The 16,433-nt window shown below is 35.7% G+C and overlaps 1 protein-coding gene across 1 annotated transcript in view; it reads right to left on the bottom strand.

Annotated features, from left to right (window-relative positions):
- Positions 1-16,433, bottom strand: part of LOC131849397 (protein croquemort-like) — a 32,049-nt gene that overhangs the window by 11,807 nt on the left and 3,809 nt on the right. Inside the window, exons 2-4 of the mRNA XM_059199465.1 lie at positions 10,491-10,670; positions 9,476-9,604; positions 5,461-5,670 (exon numbers count right to left, since the gene is read on the bottom strand). Coding sequence (XP_059055448.1) covers positions 5,461-5,670; positions 9,476-9,604; positions 10,491-10,670 — 519 coding nt within the window. The remainder of the gene's footprint in view (positions 1-5,460; positions 5,671-9,475; positions 9,605-10,490; positions 10,671-16,433) is intronic.

Below are 16,433 nucleotides of genomic sequence, written 5' to 3'. Positions count from 1 at the left end.
TTCCTTCATGGATGCCTGCGCATACGCACGTGCTACTTTCGCCGGTTAGATAATTGTTTTCGTTAGTACCGTCAATTATATATGCTTCACATTTGTTGTCAATATTAATAGATGGATACAATTAACCGTTTTTTTTATATATATATATAACACAGGGGACAAACGATCCTGCGGCTCACCTGATTGGGACAAACGATCCTGCAACACCATGGGGAACTCAAGAAATGTATATTTTCCCCATGATTGTAAGTGATTACAAAACAAGATCCGCCTCGAGAGCACCCGCAACACCATGGGGAACTGAAGTGTGTTTTCGGCCTTTTAAGAAATGTATATTGTCTGGTAATAATAATAATAATAATAATAAGTCATGTGTACTGACCGGATTGAGATTAAGAGGGGAATATTCCAAGGCGATTGTTTGAGTCCATTTTGGTTTTGCCTATACCTGAATCCTCTCAGTACTTTACTGGAGAATTCGGGGACTGGATTTCAGTATCGGAGAGAAGGTACACGAGTGTCCCACCTTCTGTACATGGACTTGAAACTCCTAGCTCCGAGTGTCGAACGCCTGACGGAGCTGTTAAATATTGTAAACGATTGTAGCAGCTCTGTTAGGATGGCACTCGGAATAGACAAGTGCGCGGTTCTCCATGTGCAGAGGGGACGGGTCAATCAAACTGAAGGGATCGTTACAGATCCCTCCAACATCAAAACCCTCTCCGAGGCTGAAACATACCGGTATCTGGGCATGTCACAAAACATCGGTATGAGGGAGACGGATATGAAACAGTCAGTCCGTGAGGAATTTTTTGCGCGCCTTACAAGAGTACTGAAAAGTTCCTTGTCGGGTGCCAATAAGATCCGAGCATATAACGGCTGGGTCATACCCGTATTCCTTTACACTTTTGGCGTGCTCAGATGGTCTCAAACCGAACTCGAAGCACTGTCCGCACAACTATGACCCTCCATAGAATGCATCACCCAAAATCGTCAGTCATGAAGCTGTAGATCCCGAGGAAGGCTGGTGGTCGAGGCTTGTTAAGCGTTAAGACCATGCATAACCGCGAGATTGACAGCCTCAGGACATATTTTCGGGAGAAAAGAGACGAGGGTTTGCATAGAGAGGTCATAGAATGTGACAAAGGATTCACCCCTCTTTCTCTGGCTAAAGAGGACTGGCGAAAACTCGAAGTCCTGGGTACCTCTCAGCGGGAGGCCGTATGGAAAGAGAAGGAGTTGCACGGAAGGTTCTTCAAAGCCCTCCACGGGCCATACGTCAACACGAAGACCTCCGTGCACTGGCTACAGTTCGGTGATCTCTTCGGAGAGACCGAGGGTTTTGTCTGTGCAATACAGGATCAGGTGGTTAAGACGAACAATTACCGAAAGCACATTCTGAAGGATGGCACTGAGGACATCTGTCGGGCATGTCGCCATCCCGGTGAGTCACTCAGACATGTGCTTTCGGTTTGTTCAGCTCTTGCCAATATTGAGTACTTGCACAGACACAACCAGGTAGCCAAAATACTCCATCAAGAACTTGCTCTGAAGTACGGCCTCGCGAATGAGAGGTTGCCGTACTATAAGTACGAGCCCCATCCGGTCCTCGAAAGCGACAGCGTCAGGCTCTACTGGGACCGATGCATCATCACGGACAGGACCGTTCTTGCGAACAAACCTAATATCGTGGTGATGGATCGGGCACTCTCGAGGGCGCTTTTGGTGGACATCACCATACCGCATGACGAGAACCTCGTGAAAGCCGAAACTGAGAAAAAGATAAAATACCTCGACCTGGCTCACGAGGTGACCGAATTGTGGGGGGTGGTGTCCACCGAAATCATTCCATGAGATTTTTTTTTTTTAATATATATAACAAAATAATGGAGAAAACTAGCAAAAGCTGAGAAAAAATAAAAAAATAATAATAATCTCAGGACAATTCACACAGCGCCATCTAGACCCAAGTTAAGCTAGCTAAAGCTTGTGTTACGGGTACTAGATAACTGATACAAGTACATAGATTTTTTTTTTCGTAAATACATACATATTATATTACACATAGAAAACACCCAGACCGATACAAACCGATGCCGTGCGAGAAATCGAACCCGCGACCATCGGACGTAAAGCGGTGTGCCGAGGTCGTCAAAGTCAATAATACAAGCTTTGTTTAGGTTGTGACTAGATGGCGTTCTGTGAATTGTCGAGAGGTTTTACAATTATAATATTAAGAAATTTAATGGGTCATTCAATATAAAGTACATACAATGAACAAAAGAAATAATTTGCAATATAATGATTAATAACGACCGAATGACCCCGTTTCCTCTGTAAATACAAAAGTGATAATTCAACAACAAACAACTCGTTTGTTTGCAAATACGTCTGTCCATGTATTATAATTTCATGTTACGATACAAACATTAACTACAACTATTAACGTATTAATTAATAAGGTAAGAAGCCTGAAAATTAAAATCCGAATTTTAGAATTCAAAATGTGTATATTACATTATAAATGAAAACATAGACCGATACAAACAATCATACTCATGAATACAAATGTTATGACCGTGCGAGGAATCGAACCCACGACCATCGGCCGCAAAGCGGTGTACTAGACCGCTAGACATCGAGGTCGTCCTATCCTGGATTTTCCAACTTCAAATCCTAGTTTTTTAAATTTGGTGTTGGCAATCCTAACATACATACACATACATAGGCTACGGTAACCGTTTACTATCAGATGGGCCGTATGCTTGTTTGCCACCTAAGTGGTATAAAAAAAACATACGTAACATACGTTATGTAAAAAAGCCTATTATAAAATAGATGAATTTATAGATGATAGCAATATATAGCAAGAATAAGTTTATTTGCGGACAACGTTATAATTTTAATTGTCATACTGCTTTCTTGATATATGATAGCGTAGCGGCTTTTGTATTGATTGCCGCATGCATCCTCATGTAAAGTGCGAATACTGTAACTATCATATAGTAATTTTTGTAGCTGTGACGTGGTCGTGTGGAATGAGTAGTCATGCTCACTAAAATGTCCAGACATGTGGCGGCGTGGTGGGCCGGGTCATTGGGCTCCCTAAAATATGGTCGAGCGCAGTGATGGCTGGCTCATCCGTCATACTCGTGAAACGAGTGCTGCTTGTAGGAACTGGTCTGCTCTTATCACTACGACTGATTTAATCTTATTGCATATTTATATTTGACCCAAAAATTAGTGCTTGTTGGTAGTTTGTATTCACACGTTTCGACTTGTAAATGTAAACTTACAAGGATTATTTAAAAGAGCAACACACAAGTTTCTTGCTCGTTCTTCTTGTGATGAGACAGCTTTCCGAACGAGTGGTAGATAAAAAACAAATTGTTATGACTATTCAAAAGTGCTTAAATTAAGTTTATTTGAATAAATGATTTTCTATTCTATTCTATTCTATACATATACATACATAGTAGTCGGGTAAAACTATAATCATGTATATGTATTAGGTTGCTGTTTTTTACGCTTCAGAGTCAATATGATCATAAATCAAACTTGGGTATTATATTAATGAGATAAAATCCAACTGGCAGTGCATAGTCGCCGGTGACTAATACGAATTGACTCATTTCAGATAACTGCCGGGCAAACTGGAAATTACCCATCAACAAAAAATTTTAGTGTCACCAGCAGTCCCGACCACGCGTTGATGTGGCTATGATCCTTGAAAACCATAATATTGCGACTATAAATTGAGATGTAAGCTATCCTATCTTTCAAGTTGGATCAAATTGCCATACAATGTGTAAATCGAATTTGCAATCTGTTCAGTAGTATAGGAGTCCATCGCGGACAAACAACGTGACACGTAATTTTTATATGTAAGGATATATCATAAAACAAACAGCTATTTACAATATTTAGCTAAAAAAATGTTGGTTCATACTGTAAAAATTATTATTTGTACGGAAACGACTAAAATGTATTTTTATGCTGTACTAGCTTTTGGCCGCGGCTTCGCTCGCGTTAGTTTATCCAATTAGGGGTGGAATTTATCAAAATCCTTTCTTAGGGGATGCATACGTCATAACATCTACCTCAAAATCCGTCCGGTGGTTTGGGCTGTGCGTTGATAGATCACTATGTCAGTCACCTTTGAGTTATATATATTTAGATAATACGACAGTCATGGAAACACTAGTCACATGCGCAAAGTCTCAGCCCGATAGGTTTAAAATTGACAAACTTTCATCCCCTATTTTATTCCCTTGGGGGTAGAATTAATCAAAATCCTTTCTTAGCGGATTCCTACGTCATAACATCTACCTGCATGCCAAATTTCAGCCCGATCCGTCCGGTGGTTTGGGCTGTGCGTTGATAGATCACTATGTCAGTCACCTTTGAGTTATATATATTTAGATAATACGACAGTCATGGAAACACTAGTATATGTATGTAAATTTTGAAAATCTGTTGTGGAAACGTCCCTTAAAGTTTTAAAACATTAGTTTCAAACATATTAATGTTAAAATAAAAGTTTCCGATTAAATAAATCGGTATCGCAGGTACACCACTACTCCGCTGTAGGTGGTAATATTATTTGAAAATTTGACATTTACACTTCTCAGTTTACTCTCCGGGATAAAAAAACAGACTATACTGTATCTTAATAATATTCTAAACGCGAAAGTTTGTAAGTATGGATGTTTGTTACTCATTCACGCAAAAATTACTGAACGGATTTTGATGAAACTTTACAGTAATATAGCTTATGCATCAGAATAACACATAGGCTATATTTTATATTGAAATTTAACGGTTGAAACCGCGAGCACAGCTAGTATATAATATCGGCCAACATTGTTATATAATAATACTAGTTGTACCTGCGACTTCGTCCGCATGGAATTTAACTTTATTTTTCTAAAATAAAAGTAACCTAAATTACTCCTTATTACATATTCCAATAAAAATACCGTCAAAATCGTTTCAGAGATAAAACAAACAGACAGACAGACAAAAATTTTAAAAAGTGGTTTTTGGTGTAGTTTCCGCACTTTTAATCATATGCATGTAGTAAAAATGGTTATTTCAATATTACAGACACTCCAATTTTATATACATATATGTATAGATTGTTTGCAGTTCGAAGTTAAAGCATATGTAAATATATGGTTTTAGAGCTACTCACACAACTTACTAATTTACAATCATTTTTACCTTGTTTACCCGGGTAAATAGTTTACCCGGGTAAGCAGTTTACCCGGGTACATAGTTTACCCGGGTAAGTAGTTTACCCGGGCAAATAGTTTACCCGTGATCATGGCCGTTGAAACACAGCCAAAATATCGGGAACTCAACAAAAAAAAAACGTGGTAAGATCCCGTGATTTACTAATTATACTTATAAATATCCTGTACCTTTGTACTTCCATAAAAAAAAAAAAAAATTACTCACGTCATAGAACCATCCGAATTTGTCGTACGGTATTTCACGTGGCAGGAACGGTATGTGACTTGCAACAGTCAGCAATGGGTCGTCGATGCCGTCGAACAGCCAGGAGCTGGCGTTGGCCGTCACAAACATATTCTCGTGGATAAGTCTCAGGAACACATCTGCCACCGTCTTCTCAAAGACACTGTTGTACCGTAGATCGTACGCCACGGTCTGTGTTTAATCGTTATTGCATTCATTAATAACTAGCTATTCCCGCGACTACGTCCGCGTGGAATTTAACTTCCTTTTTTCTAAAATAAAAGTAGCCTAAGTTACCCCTTATTACATTAGCTACCTACCAATAAAAGTACCGTCAAAATCGGTCCAGTCGTTTCAGAGATTAGCCGGAACAAACAGACAGACAAAAATTGTAAATGTTCGTCCGCGTGGAATTTAACTTCATTTTTTCTAAAATAAAAGTAGCCTAACTTACCCCTTATTACATTAGCTACCTGCCAATAAAAGTACCGTCTAAATCAGTCCACCAATTTCAGAGATTAGCCGGAACAAACAGACAGACAAAAATTGTAAATGTTCGTCCGCGTGGAATTTAACTTCATTTTTTCTAAAATAAAAGTAGCCTAACTTACCCCTTATTACATTAGCTATTTTTTTCTAAAAAACAACAGACAAAAATTGTAAATGTTCGTCCGCGTGGAATTTAACTTCCTTTTTTCTAAAATAAAAGTAGCCTAAGTTACCCCTTATTACATTAGCTACCTACCAATAAAAGTACCGTCAAACACAGTCCACAAATTTCAGAGATTAGCCGGAACAAACAGACAGACAAAAATTGTAAATGTTCGTCCGCGTGGAATTTAACTTCCTTTTTTCTAAAATAAAAGTAGCCTAACTTACCCCTTATTACATTAGCTACCTGCCAATAAAAGTACCGTCAAATCGGTCCAGCTATTTCAGAGATTAGCCGGAACAAACAGACAGACAAAAATTGTAAATGTTCGTCCGCGTGGAATTTAACTTTTCTAAAATAAAAGTTGCCTAAGATACTCCTTATTACATTAGCTACCTGCCAATAAAAGTCCCGTCGAAATCGGTACAACCATTTCAGAAATTAGCTGGAACAAACAAACAGACAGACAAAAATTGAAAATGTTCGTCCGCGTGGAATTTAACTTCATTTTTTCTAAAATAAAAGTAGCCTAACTTACCCCTTATTACATTAGCTACCTGCCAATAAAAGTACCGTCTAAATCAGTCCACCAATTTCAGAGATTAGCCGGAACAAACAGACAGACAAAAATTGTAAATGTTCGTCCGCGTGGAATTTAACTTCATTTTTTTAAATAAAAGTAGCCTAACTTAGCTAGCCAATAAAAGTACCGTCAAAATCAGTCCACCAATTTCATTACAACAAACAGACAGACAAAAATTGTAAATGTTCGTCCGCGTGGAATTTAACTTCATTTTTTCTAAAATAAAAGTAGCCTAACTTAATTACATTAGCTACCTACCAATAAAAGTACCGTCAAACACAGTCCACAAATTTCAGAGATTAGCCGGAACAAACAGACAGACAAAAATTGTAAATGTTCGTCCGCGTGGAATTTAACTTCCTTTTTTCTAAAATAAAAGTAGCCTAACTTACCCCTTATTACATTAGCTACCTGCCAATAAAAGTACCGTCTAAATCAGTCCACCAATTTCAGAGATTAGCCGGAACAAACAGACAGACAAAAATTGTAAATGTTCGTCCGCGTGGAATTTAACTTCATTTTTTCTAAAATAAAAGTAGCTAAACCCCTTATTAATTAGTAGCCTAAAAGTACTTAAATCCCACCAATTTCAGAGATTATTACATTAGCTACCTGCCAATAAAAGTACCGTCAAACACAGTCCACAAATTTCAGAGATTAGCCGGAACAAACAGACAGACAAAAATTGTAAATGTTCGTCCGCGTGGAATTTAACTTCATTTTTTCTAAAATAAAAGTAGCCTAACTTACCCCTTATTACATTAGCTACCTGCCAATAAAAGTACCGTCTAAATCAGTCCACCAATTTCAGAGATTAGCCGGAACAAACAGACAGACAAAAATTGTAAATGTTCGTCCTAGTGGAATTTAACTTCCTTTTTTCTAAAATAAAAGTAGCCTAAGTTACCCCTTATTACATTAGCTACCTACCAATAAAAGTACCGTCAAACACAGTCCACAAATTTCAGAGATTAGCCGGAACAAACAGACAGACAAAAATTGTAAATGTTCGTCCGCGTGGAATTTTAACTTCATTTTTTCTAAAATAAAAGTAGCCTAACTTACCCCTTATTACATTAGTACCTGCCAATAAAAGTAACGTCAAAATCAGTCCACCAATTTCAGAGATTAGCCGGAACAAACAGACAGACAAAAATTGTAAATGTTCGTCCGCGTGGAATTTAACTTCCTTTTTTCTAAAATAAAAGTAGCCTAACTTACCCCTTATTACATTAGCTACCTGCCAATAAAAGTACCGTCAAAATCAGTCCACCAATTTCAGAGATTAGCCGGAACAAACAGACAGACAAAAATTGTAAATGTTATTTCGGTGTATGTACCGTACTTATATTCATATGCATGTAGTAGAAAACGGTTATTTCAGTATTACAAACAGACACTCCAATTTTATTTATATGTATAGATGTACACCCGTGCGATGCCGGGGTGGATAGCTAGTATGAAATAATCCGTGTTTGAAGTCGAGCTTCTTGTATTCAGTGCTGAGGATATGTTGTAGTAATCGATTTATTATTTGTCTGAATATCTAAATATGTATAACTCAAAGGTGACTGACATAGTGATCTATCAACGTACAGCCCAATCCAATCTTATTTATATGTATAATTGTTTGCAGTTCGAAGTTAAAACATATGTAAATATATCGTTTTTTAAAAACTTCATTCGCTTCACCACAATTATAATTGAAACTAACTTTTGCCCGCAGCTACGCTCGCGTTAATTTATAGCCTTAGGGGTGGAATTTATCAAAATATTTTCTTAGGGTGTGCCTATGTTATAGTAGCTTTATGCATGCAAAGTCTCAGCCGGATCGGTTTCACCCCCTATTTCATCCCCTTGGGGGTAGAATTAATCAAGATCCATTCTTAGCGGATGCCTACGTCGTAACATGTACCTGCATGCCAAATTTCAGCCCGATCTGGCTAGTGGTTTGGGCTGTGCGTTGATAGATCACTATGTCAGTCACATTTGAGTTATATATATTTAGATTAAAATAAATGCGGTACTTGTTTTTTATTAAATTTATAGATGGTTTATTTCTATCTTCCCGCCACTTAGCATTCATTACTGAAAAAACTCTTTCAGTAAATGCTGAGGTATTGACGCTGAAAACTGTATTTTGTATACTTTATTTTTGTTCAACAGTAAAAATTCAAAAATCATTTATTCATGTAGGACATTTTAGCCGCTTATGAACGTAAATTTTTTTATATTTTTCTTATATTTTTTCCATACCACCCAGTTCAGTATACAGATCCAATTGAGAAGAACTGGCAAGAAACTCAATTGAATATTTTTTTTAAAAGCCGGTTTATGTACAATATGTATAATTATATAGATACTGATGTCATCATCATCTGCTTCTTCCTTATCCCATTTATTTGTGGTCACCGTAGTATATTTTTCTCTTCCATTCATCCCTGTTCGCAGTCATCTCGTTATTTACTTCCTTTCTTACCATATCATCTTTCACACAGTCCATCCATCTCTTTTTCGGTCTTCCTCTGCCCTTATAACCATCCACATTCATATGTAACACCTTCCTTAGGATATGATCTTCATTCCTACGTCTATAGGTGTCTATGTCTAACACTAAATTAAAAACTGCCTAAAACAGAATAGTTGGTAACCCTAAGTATAAGTTTTAACTTGTTTTGTGAATATTTGTTAAGTTGGGCTAAAAAGGACTTGTATCCAGAGCCGTAAACATATTAATAAGAAAAAGTTAAATGATAACATACCACAACTATTGGGTTGACATTGGTGATGTTGTCGGAGAGGCTGCCATTGGACATGTCCGGTTGGAAGTGCCACCACCTCTGGTTGAAGTATGTCAGCGTGTCATTATGGTTGTTCCACGTTAAATTGGCCTGTAATCATAAAAGGTATTAGTCTGGATACTTTGATCTGATTTAATTAAAATTTTACTAAAGTCTGATTTTATTTTGTTCTATTTTTCTTTATAGGGAAAGACACAAAGCAAAGAGTCTAATCCCATACAGCCGTTAGTCTGTTTTTTAATCCCGGAGATTAAATTGACAGGTTTAAATGTAAAATTTTGAAAGAATGTTACCACCTGTAGCGGGAAAGTGGTGTACCTGCGATACCGATTTGTTTAATTGGAAACTTTTATTTAAATATAATAGTAAATTGTGTTATGTTCGCAAGTATAGTGCAATAGGACACCTAAAGTTTTTATAGTCATTACTGTAATACAATTTATTCAATATCATTTCAGATAAATAAAAAAGTGCATAATCAAAGTCAAGATTATTTAAACAAAAGACACTTTGAGCCACCACTATAGTTGTGAACAACTAGTTTATTGTTTTCATTATAAGTTTGTATTGTATTATTACTTTTTTAATATTTTTTTGTAAATTCGCATTTTCTTAAAACTTATAGTTTTTATTACTCCACTAAATAATTATGTAAAAAATTTTGACACTCATTGCATTAGTGTCTATTGTAAATATACGTATATTTGTACATTTATTATAAATGCGAAAGTAACTCTGTCTGTCTTTCTCGCTTTCACGCCTAAACCACTGAACCGATTTAAATGAAATTTTGTTCACAGATAGTCTAGACCCTGACAAAGGACATAGGCTACTAGGCTAATGTGAAAAAAGGGTTGCAAGGAGTTGAAAGAGAATATGAAAGGTTCTATGGAAGTATCGTCATTGAGAAAAAAGATTGAAACTCATCTGGTAATTTCGTTATCATGTTATTCTTCTTAATGAATTCCAAGCTTACCTTGGTATGTGTTTCTCTATAGACATAAGGCCCGAACTGCACCAGATGAGGTTTCACGTTCCTGTCTGCCAGGATCTCGTTCACATTACTTATGTTAAATAAGAAACACTCCAGGTACATGGGTATAGGCGGTTCGCGCCACATTTCGAAGGACATCGATTCATTTGTGACTATCATCATCTGAAACAAAAGATACATTATTAGAAATATTTTTTCTTTCGAACTATTCTAATGCTGTAGGCTGAATCTTTACAGCTTCAAATTCAAATTCAAATTCAAAAATCATTTATTCATGTAGGACATTTTAGCCGTTTATGAACGTCAAGTTTTTATATTATAATTCTTTTTCCCTACCGTCCAGTTCGGTATATAGATCCAATTGAGAAGAACTGGCAAGAAACTCAATTGAATTACTTTTTTTTTAAATCCAGTTTATTTACAATGCTTAGGTATTTATATAGGTGTCTATGTCTAACATTAAATGAAAATCCCGAACATGAAAACTATTGCCATGCACGCTCGTCATTCAAGTAATCGTTTAGTGAGTAATAGGCCTTGCTTCACCGAACGACTGCAGATGGCACTTGGAGATTCAGCAGCTCCAATGATTATATTATAAATACTTAAATGGCTGATTCTTTACAAGAATATAAATTATGTATAACTTTGCCACCGTACTATGCACAAGTGGCGGTCGGCCCTGGTATTGTCGGTGTACTCCGGAATAGAATAGAATAGAATAGAAAATCATTTATTCAAATAAACTTACATTGAAGCACTTTTGAATAGTCATAACATTTTTTTAATCTACCGCTCATTCGGAATGCTGTCTCATCACAAGAAGAACAAGCAAGAAACTTGTGTGTTGCTCTTTTAAATAATTTATTCTTACTTACAATTTAAGTTTAAGTGTGTGAATACAAACCACTAATTCAATGAAATAATAAAATAGAAAAACCAGCCGTCGACCGTCCGGACGTCCGGACGTCCGAACGGTCCGGACGTCCGGACGGTCGACGGCTGGTTGCGCTGCAGCATCAATAGAGTACGGTGTAATGAACTGCACTTAACATCCTAATGCTGTTGACAGCAACTGGCCTTTACAGCTTCACCGAACAATAGGGAGCCAGTGCAGATGGCACTCCAAACCCGCGAAAGACTATGAAAGAGAAAGAAAGAAAAGAAAGAAAGGAAATGAAGCGGCTGAAGGCCAACTCCTTTCTTTTCGGATATGACTTTAGTCTAAGGGGTTCTAATTTCGATTAATTAGACTTTCCGGCTTTATTTAAACCGCGATGATGGAATGGTGCCCCCGCTAACGGTATGCGCCGGCGGGACACCAGAGGATGATAAAATGAGGAGCATGAAATCAGCTCAGTTAGATTACCGTGACGTATTCACCAGAAATTTATCAAATTCAAACTCTATTACAAACTGTTATGATATGTCAAGTCTACTGTGAGTTCGGAATGATTTCGAGATCAGAATAATTGACAACTATTACATAAATTAAGTTTATTTGAATAAATTATTTTCTATTCTATTCTATTCTATTCTTAATAGAATAGAATAGAAAATCATTTATTCAAATAAACTTACATTAAAGCACTTTTGAATAGTCATCACATTTTTTTTAATCTACCGCTCATTCGGAAAGCTGTCTCATCACAAGAAGAACAAGAAAGAAACTTATGTGTTGTTCTTTTAAATAATTTTATTCTTACTTTACAATAGATATACAAATATAAAGATAGAAATAATCTTTATTCAAATACTAGCTACTCGCCCCGGTGTACATGTATGTATTATATATATAAAACTGCCTCTTGAATCTATCTATTTAAAAAAACCGCTTCAGAATCCGTTGCGTAGTTTTAAAGATGTAAGCATACATTGGGACGGACAGACAGCGAGAGCGATTTTGTTTTATACTATGTAAATAATGATAATGATGAAACTCCACAAGCACTTTTGAATGGACATCTTTTTTTATTCTACCACACATTCGGAACTCATCTCATCGCAAGACGAACGAACAAAAAATTTGTCTCTCTTGAATAAATACATAAGTGACAAGAGGCATACGATAATCAACATAGAAACCGCACAACACTAATATTCTTAGTGCAATCAGATAATATTGTCAACGTATATTAATTTTAAGTTTTTTCTACAAAAACAATATTATCATTATTTAAGGTATTTATATTATTTTGTTTAATTCTGCTACAATTAGCATGTGTGAGATCACAAGTAGTCTGTTCGGAACTTGACTACCGTTACATTAGCATGTGTGAATCACAAGTAGTCTGTTCGGAAACTTGACTAACGTTTCCGAACAGACTACAGTGATCTCACACATGACGTAACGGTACGTGCTGCATGACTACAAAACTTCTCAAATATCGATCAAATTTCGACCGTCATGGAATCTAAACCCATATTGCGACACGTATGTCGCTTCTGAACGAGGCTTCGTCAGGCACTGAATAGAGTTCAGATATAGATTGAAGCCTAGTGTTGACAATTCGGCGACCAAACAGTAACTTGGACGCCGTAATAGACTCTTCTGTCTCGATTTTTACTTTTCAATATTATAAACATTAATTGTAATGATCTATAATTTGAGACAAATAAAAATTATTATTATTTACACTACATTCTCTCAGCTTCTGCTGGTTTTTTTTTACCACACTTACGGGCCGAAACTAAGTAAGTGCAGAGTGTATATTTGTGTATACACACATATGTGTGAGTGTATGTGTACTTATTGTGTAACTGGAGTTATGTCCTTTCGGACAGTTCGACAGGTATTTAAAATGGCAGCCATTTAAAGAGTGATGTAGAGTGTTTTTTGTATATTTAATTGTTTCAGACTATGATGTAGGTGATAATTGATACCTGTGGATAAGAGGACTATTGGTATTAAATAAACTTTTTCCTGTTTCCAGATTCTTGTTACTTCTTCTTTTTGTTTATTTTTCAGCAATTGTCTTCTGGACAATCTGTAACTATAGACATTGCAGTTCCTAATACCCCTAACTGCAATGTCTATCAGGTAAGAAAAAAAACTTTATCTTGTAGTACTATGTCTGGTCTATTGTAATGAATTATTATTTTTATTTAATCATGCATTTTATATTCTCGAATTTCTCCGATGTTATTATTATGTTTTGTTTTCTCAGCTTTTGCTGGATTTTTGCTCTTTGTATATTACCACACTTTCGGACCAAAACCAAGTGTGCAGTATGTGTGTGCATATGGTCGTGCGTGCGTGCGTGTGTACACGTGTGAGTGTGTGTGTGTGTGTGCATATGGTTGTGCACACGTGTGAGTGTGTGTGAGTGTGTGTGAGTGTGTGTGTGTGTGTGTGTGTGTGTGTGTGTGTGTGTGTGTGTGTGTGTGTGTGTGTGTGTGTGTGTGTGTGTGTGTGTGTGTGTGTGTGCATATGGTCGTGCGTGCGTATCGTGTGTAAGTGTGTGTGTGTGTACATATTATGTGAAGTCACACCCTGAACGCATTAGACACGGGTGAATATCAGTTAGGGTCTAAAGCTAGACTTGAGTAATAACGTTATCAAATAAGTTTTAATTGATAACGCAACACCTAAATCTAATTTCAGTTGATACGTTGCTAATGCATCCGATTAGTTTTGCGTGTAGTTGTACTTATTAGCTTATCATATAATATGAAATTTAAAAAACTGATATAGTGTAAGACGTACTGGTAAACCGAGGGTTCCGGACATACATATATTAGTAAGAAAGAAAGAAAGAAAAATATTTTATTCAGTGCAATGTAAAAAATACAATATAAACAACAATAGTACATTTATTATTAAGCGGATTTCTTTATCGAATGCTAGCTGTCCCCGTGGTTTCACCCTCGTTAAATTTCAATAAAAAATGTGTTATTCTGATGCAATCTTACTGTAAAATATCAAAATCCGTTCAGTAGTTGTTGCATGAAAGAGTAACAAACATCCATACTCACAAACGGGTATATCCTTACTAATATTATAAATGCGAAAGTAACTCTGTCTGTCTGTCTGTCTGTCTGTCTGTCTGTCTGTCTGTCTGTCTGTCTCGCTTTCACGCCAAAACTACTGAACTGATTTAAATGAAATTTGGTACCCATATAGTCTAGACGCCGAGGAAGGACATAGGCTACTTTTTAATGCGAAAAAAGGGTTGTAAGGGGTTGAAAATATGCAAGGTTATCTTTATGCGGTTGAATACACACTTATTATAATAATGGCTTAACTAAAAAATTAGATATTTTGGAAAGTCTACTTTATAATTGTGTTATTAAGTCTATTTTCAAAAATTTTTAATTTCTGAATTACATTGTATTGTACTAGATATGCGACTTATTAACGCTCATATGTCATAAATAAACATATATGTCATTTGTATAAGCAGAGCGCATGCGATGTTGCGCGCGCAACTGATTATTGTCAATCCGTTGTCTCCTTATGAATTTAAATGAATAAACGTTTGCTCTGCAATTTTATTTTATAAATACATAAATATAATCCTGGTATAGCCTATAACTGATGACCCTGCTCTTGGACAAGAGCGTAAGAACATATTATTAATATTTTTGAAGAATAAAACAACATATAATATTAAAAATGTTGTCAATACGTATGAACAAGATTTCTGTGGAAGAAACAACATCTACCGTTCCATCCGAGCTATTCAGGTTCGGAATACGCGTTTCTCCATTCTGGCCAGTAGAGTCAGAGCTATGGTTCGCGCAAGTAGAGGGATAGTTTGCAATTTAGAATATCATATCTATTATTTTGATTTAACAAAATTTTATTATGTTATTGGCCAACTGGACCACCAATTTTCAAAAGAATTTAAAGAAATGTTTAAACTGTTTATTAAATATAAATAAATATGACATTTAAATTTGTAAATATTTTTTGTCACCATTCAAGGGGTAAAATAAAATAGCAGATAAAAGTTTTTATGGAAATTCGTCATTTTGAATAGAACGATAATTTTTTATATAAATTTCCAGGGTCAGTTTATTTAATAAATACCTTACTAATATATGAAAGTGAAAGTGACTCTGTCTGTCTTAAAAGCCAAAACTTCTGAACTGATTTAAATGAAATTTACGTAAGTCGTTAGTGACAGATAAAGTCTAGATCTTGAGATAGGACATAGGTTACTTTTTAATGCTAAAAATGGTTATAAGAGACTGAAAGAGGAATTTTTTAAAAGTTTAAGCTTCAATCTTATTTTTTTGCGTATTGATTAAATATAATTAACGAAAATGGGTTGTAAGGGTCAAAAGGGGAGTTAAAATGTTGTATGCATGTATTGTCATTTTTTAAAGCTAGAAACTTGAAACCCATTTTTTTGGCTGTTGAGAAAATATCAGTACCTATGATACAGGACTCAGCCATAAATGGTTACAGTATAGCGACATCTTATCATTGGTACATGATGACACTAATATAAGTAGCATTAAAAAAATATAAGAAAAAGGGTTATAAGGGGTTGAAAGGGGAGATGTAATGTATGTATGGTATGTATGGAAGTATCTTCATTTTAAAGATAGTAGTTTAAAACTTAGTTTTTGGCTGTTGATTGAATTGTATGGAATTATGTATGGAAATTTCATTTTTGAAGCTAGAACGATGAAACTTTTTTATTGGGTTAGATTATTAATATATATTTTTTATTATTTGCTCAAGGTCACTATTTTACTCGGACGAAGTCGCGGGTACAGCTAGTAATAGTATATATGTGGAAAGAGGATTTATTCTTATTTTCTTTGATTAAGTCGTCTTTTTTTTTATAATAAAACTATAATAAAAATGCATTTTATTTTATTATAGTTTTATTTTAAAAAAAGGAGAGGGAGTTGATAAAACGACGTAAGACGATGTAAAGACGTTTATAAATAATTAAATATTTTAAGACTTTC

Source organism: Achroia grisella, unplaced genomic scaffold (genome assembly GCF_030625045.1).
Source record: "Achroia grisella isolate CSIRO2021 unplaced genomic scaffold, CSIRO_AGI_Agris_v1 utg642, whole genome shotgun sequence".
NCBI lineage: Eukaryota > Metazoa > Arthropoda > Insecta > Lepidoptera > Pyralidae > Achroia > Achroia grisella.
This window is presented reverse-complemented; position numbering and strand designations above follow the sequence as displayed.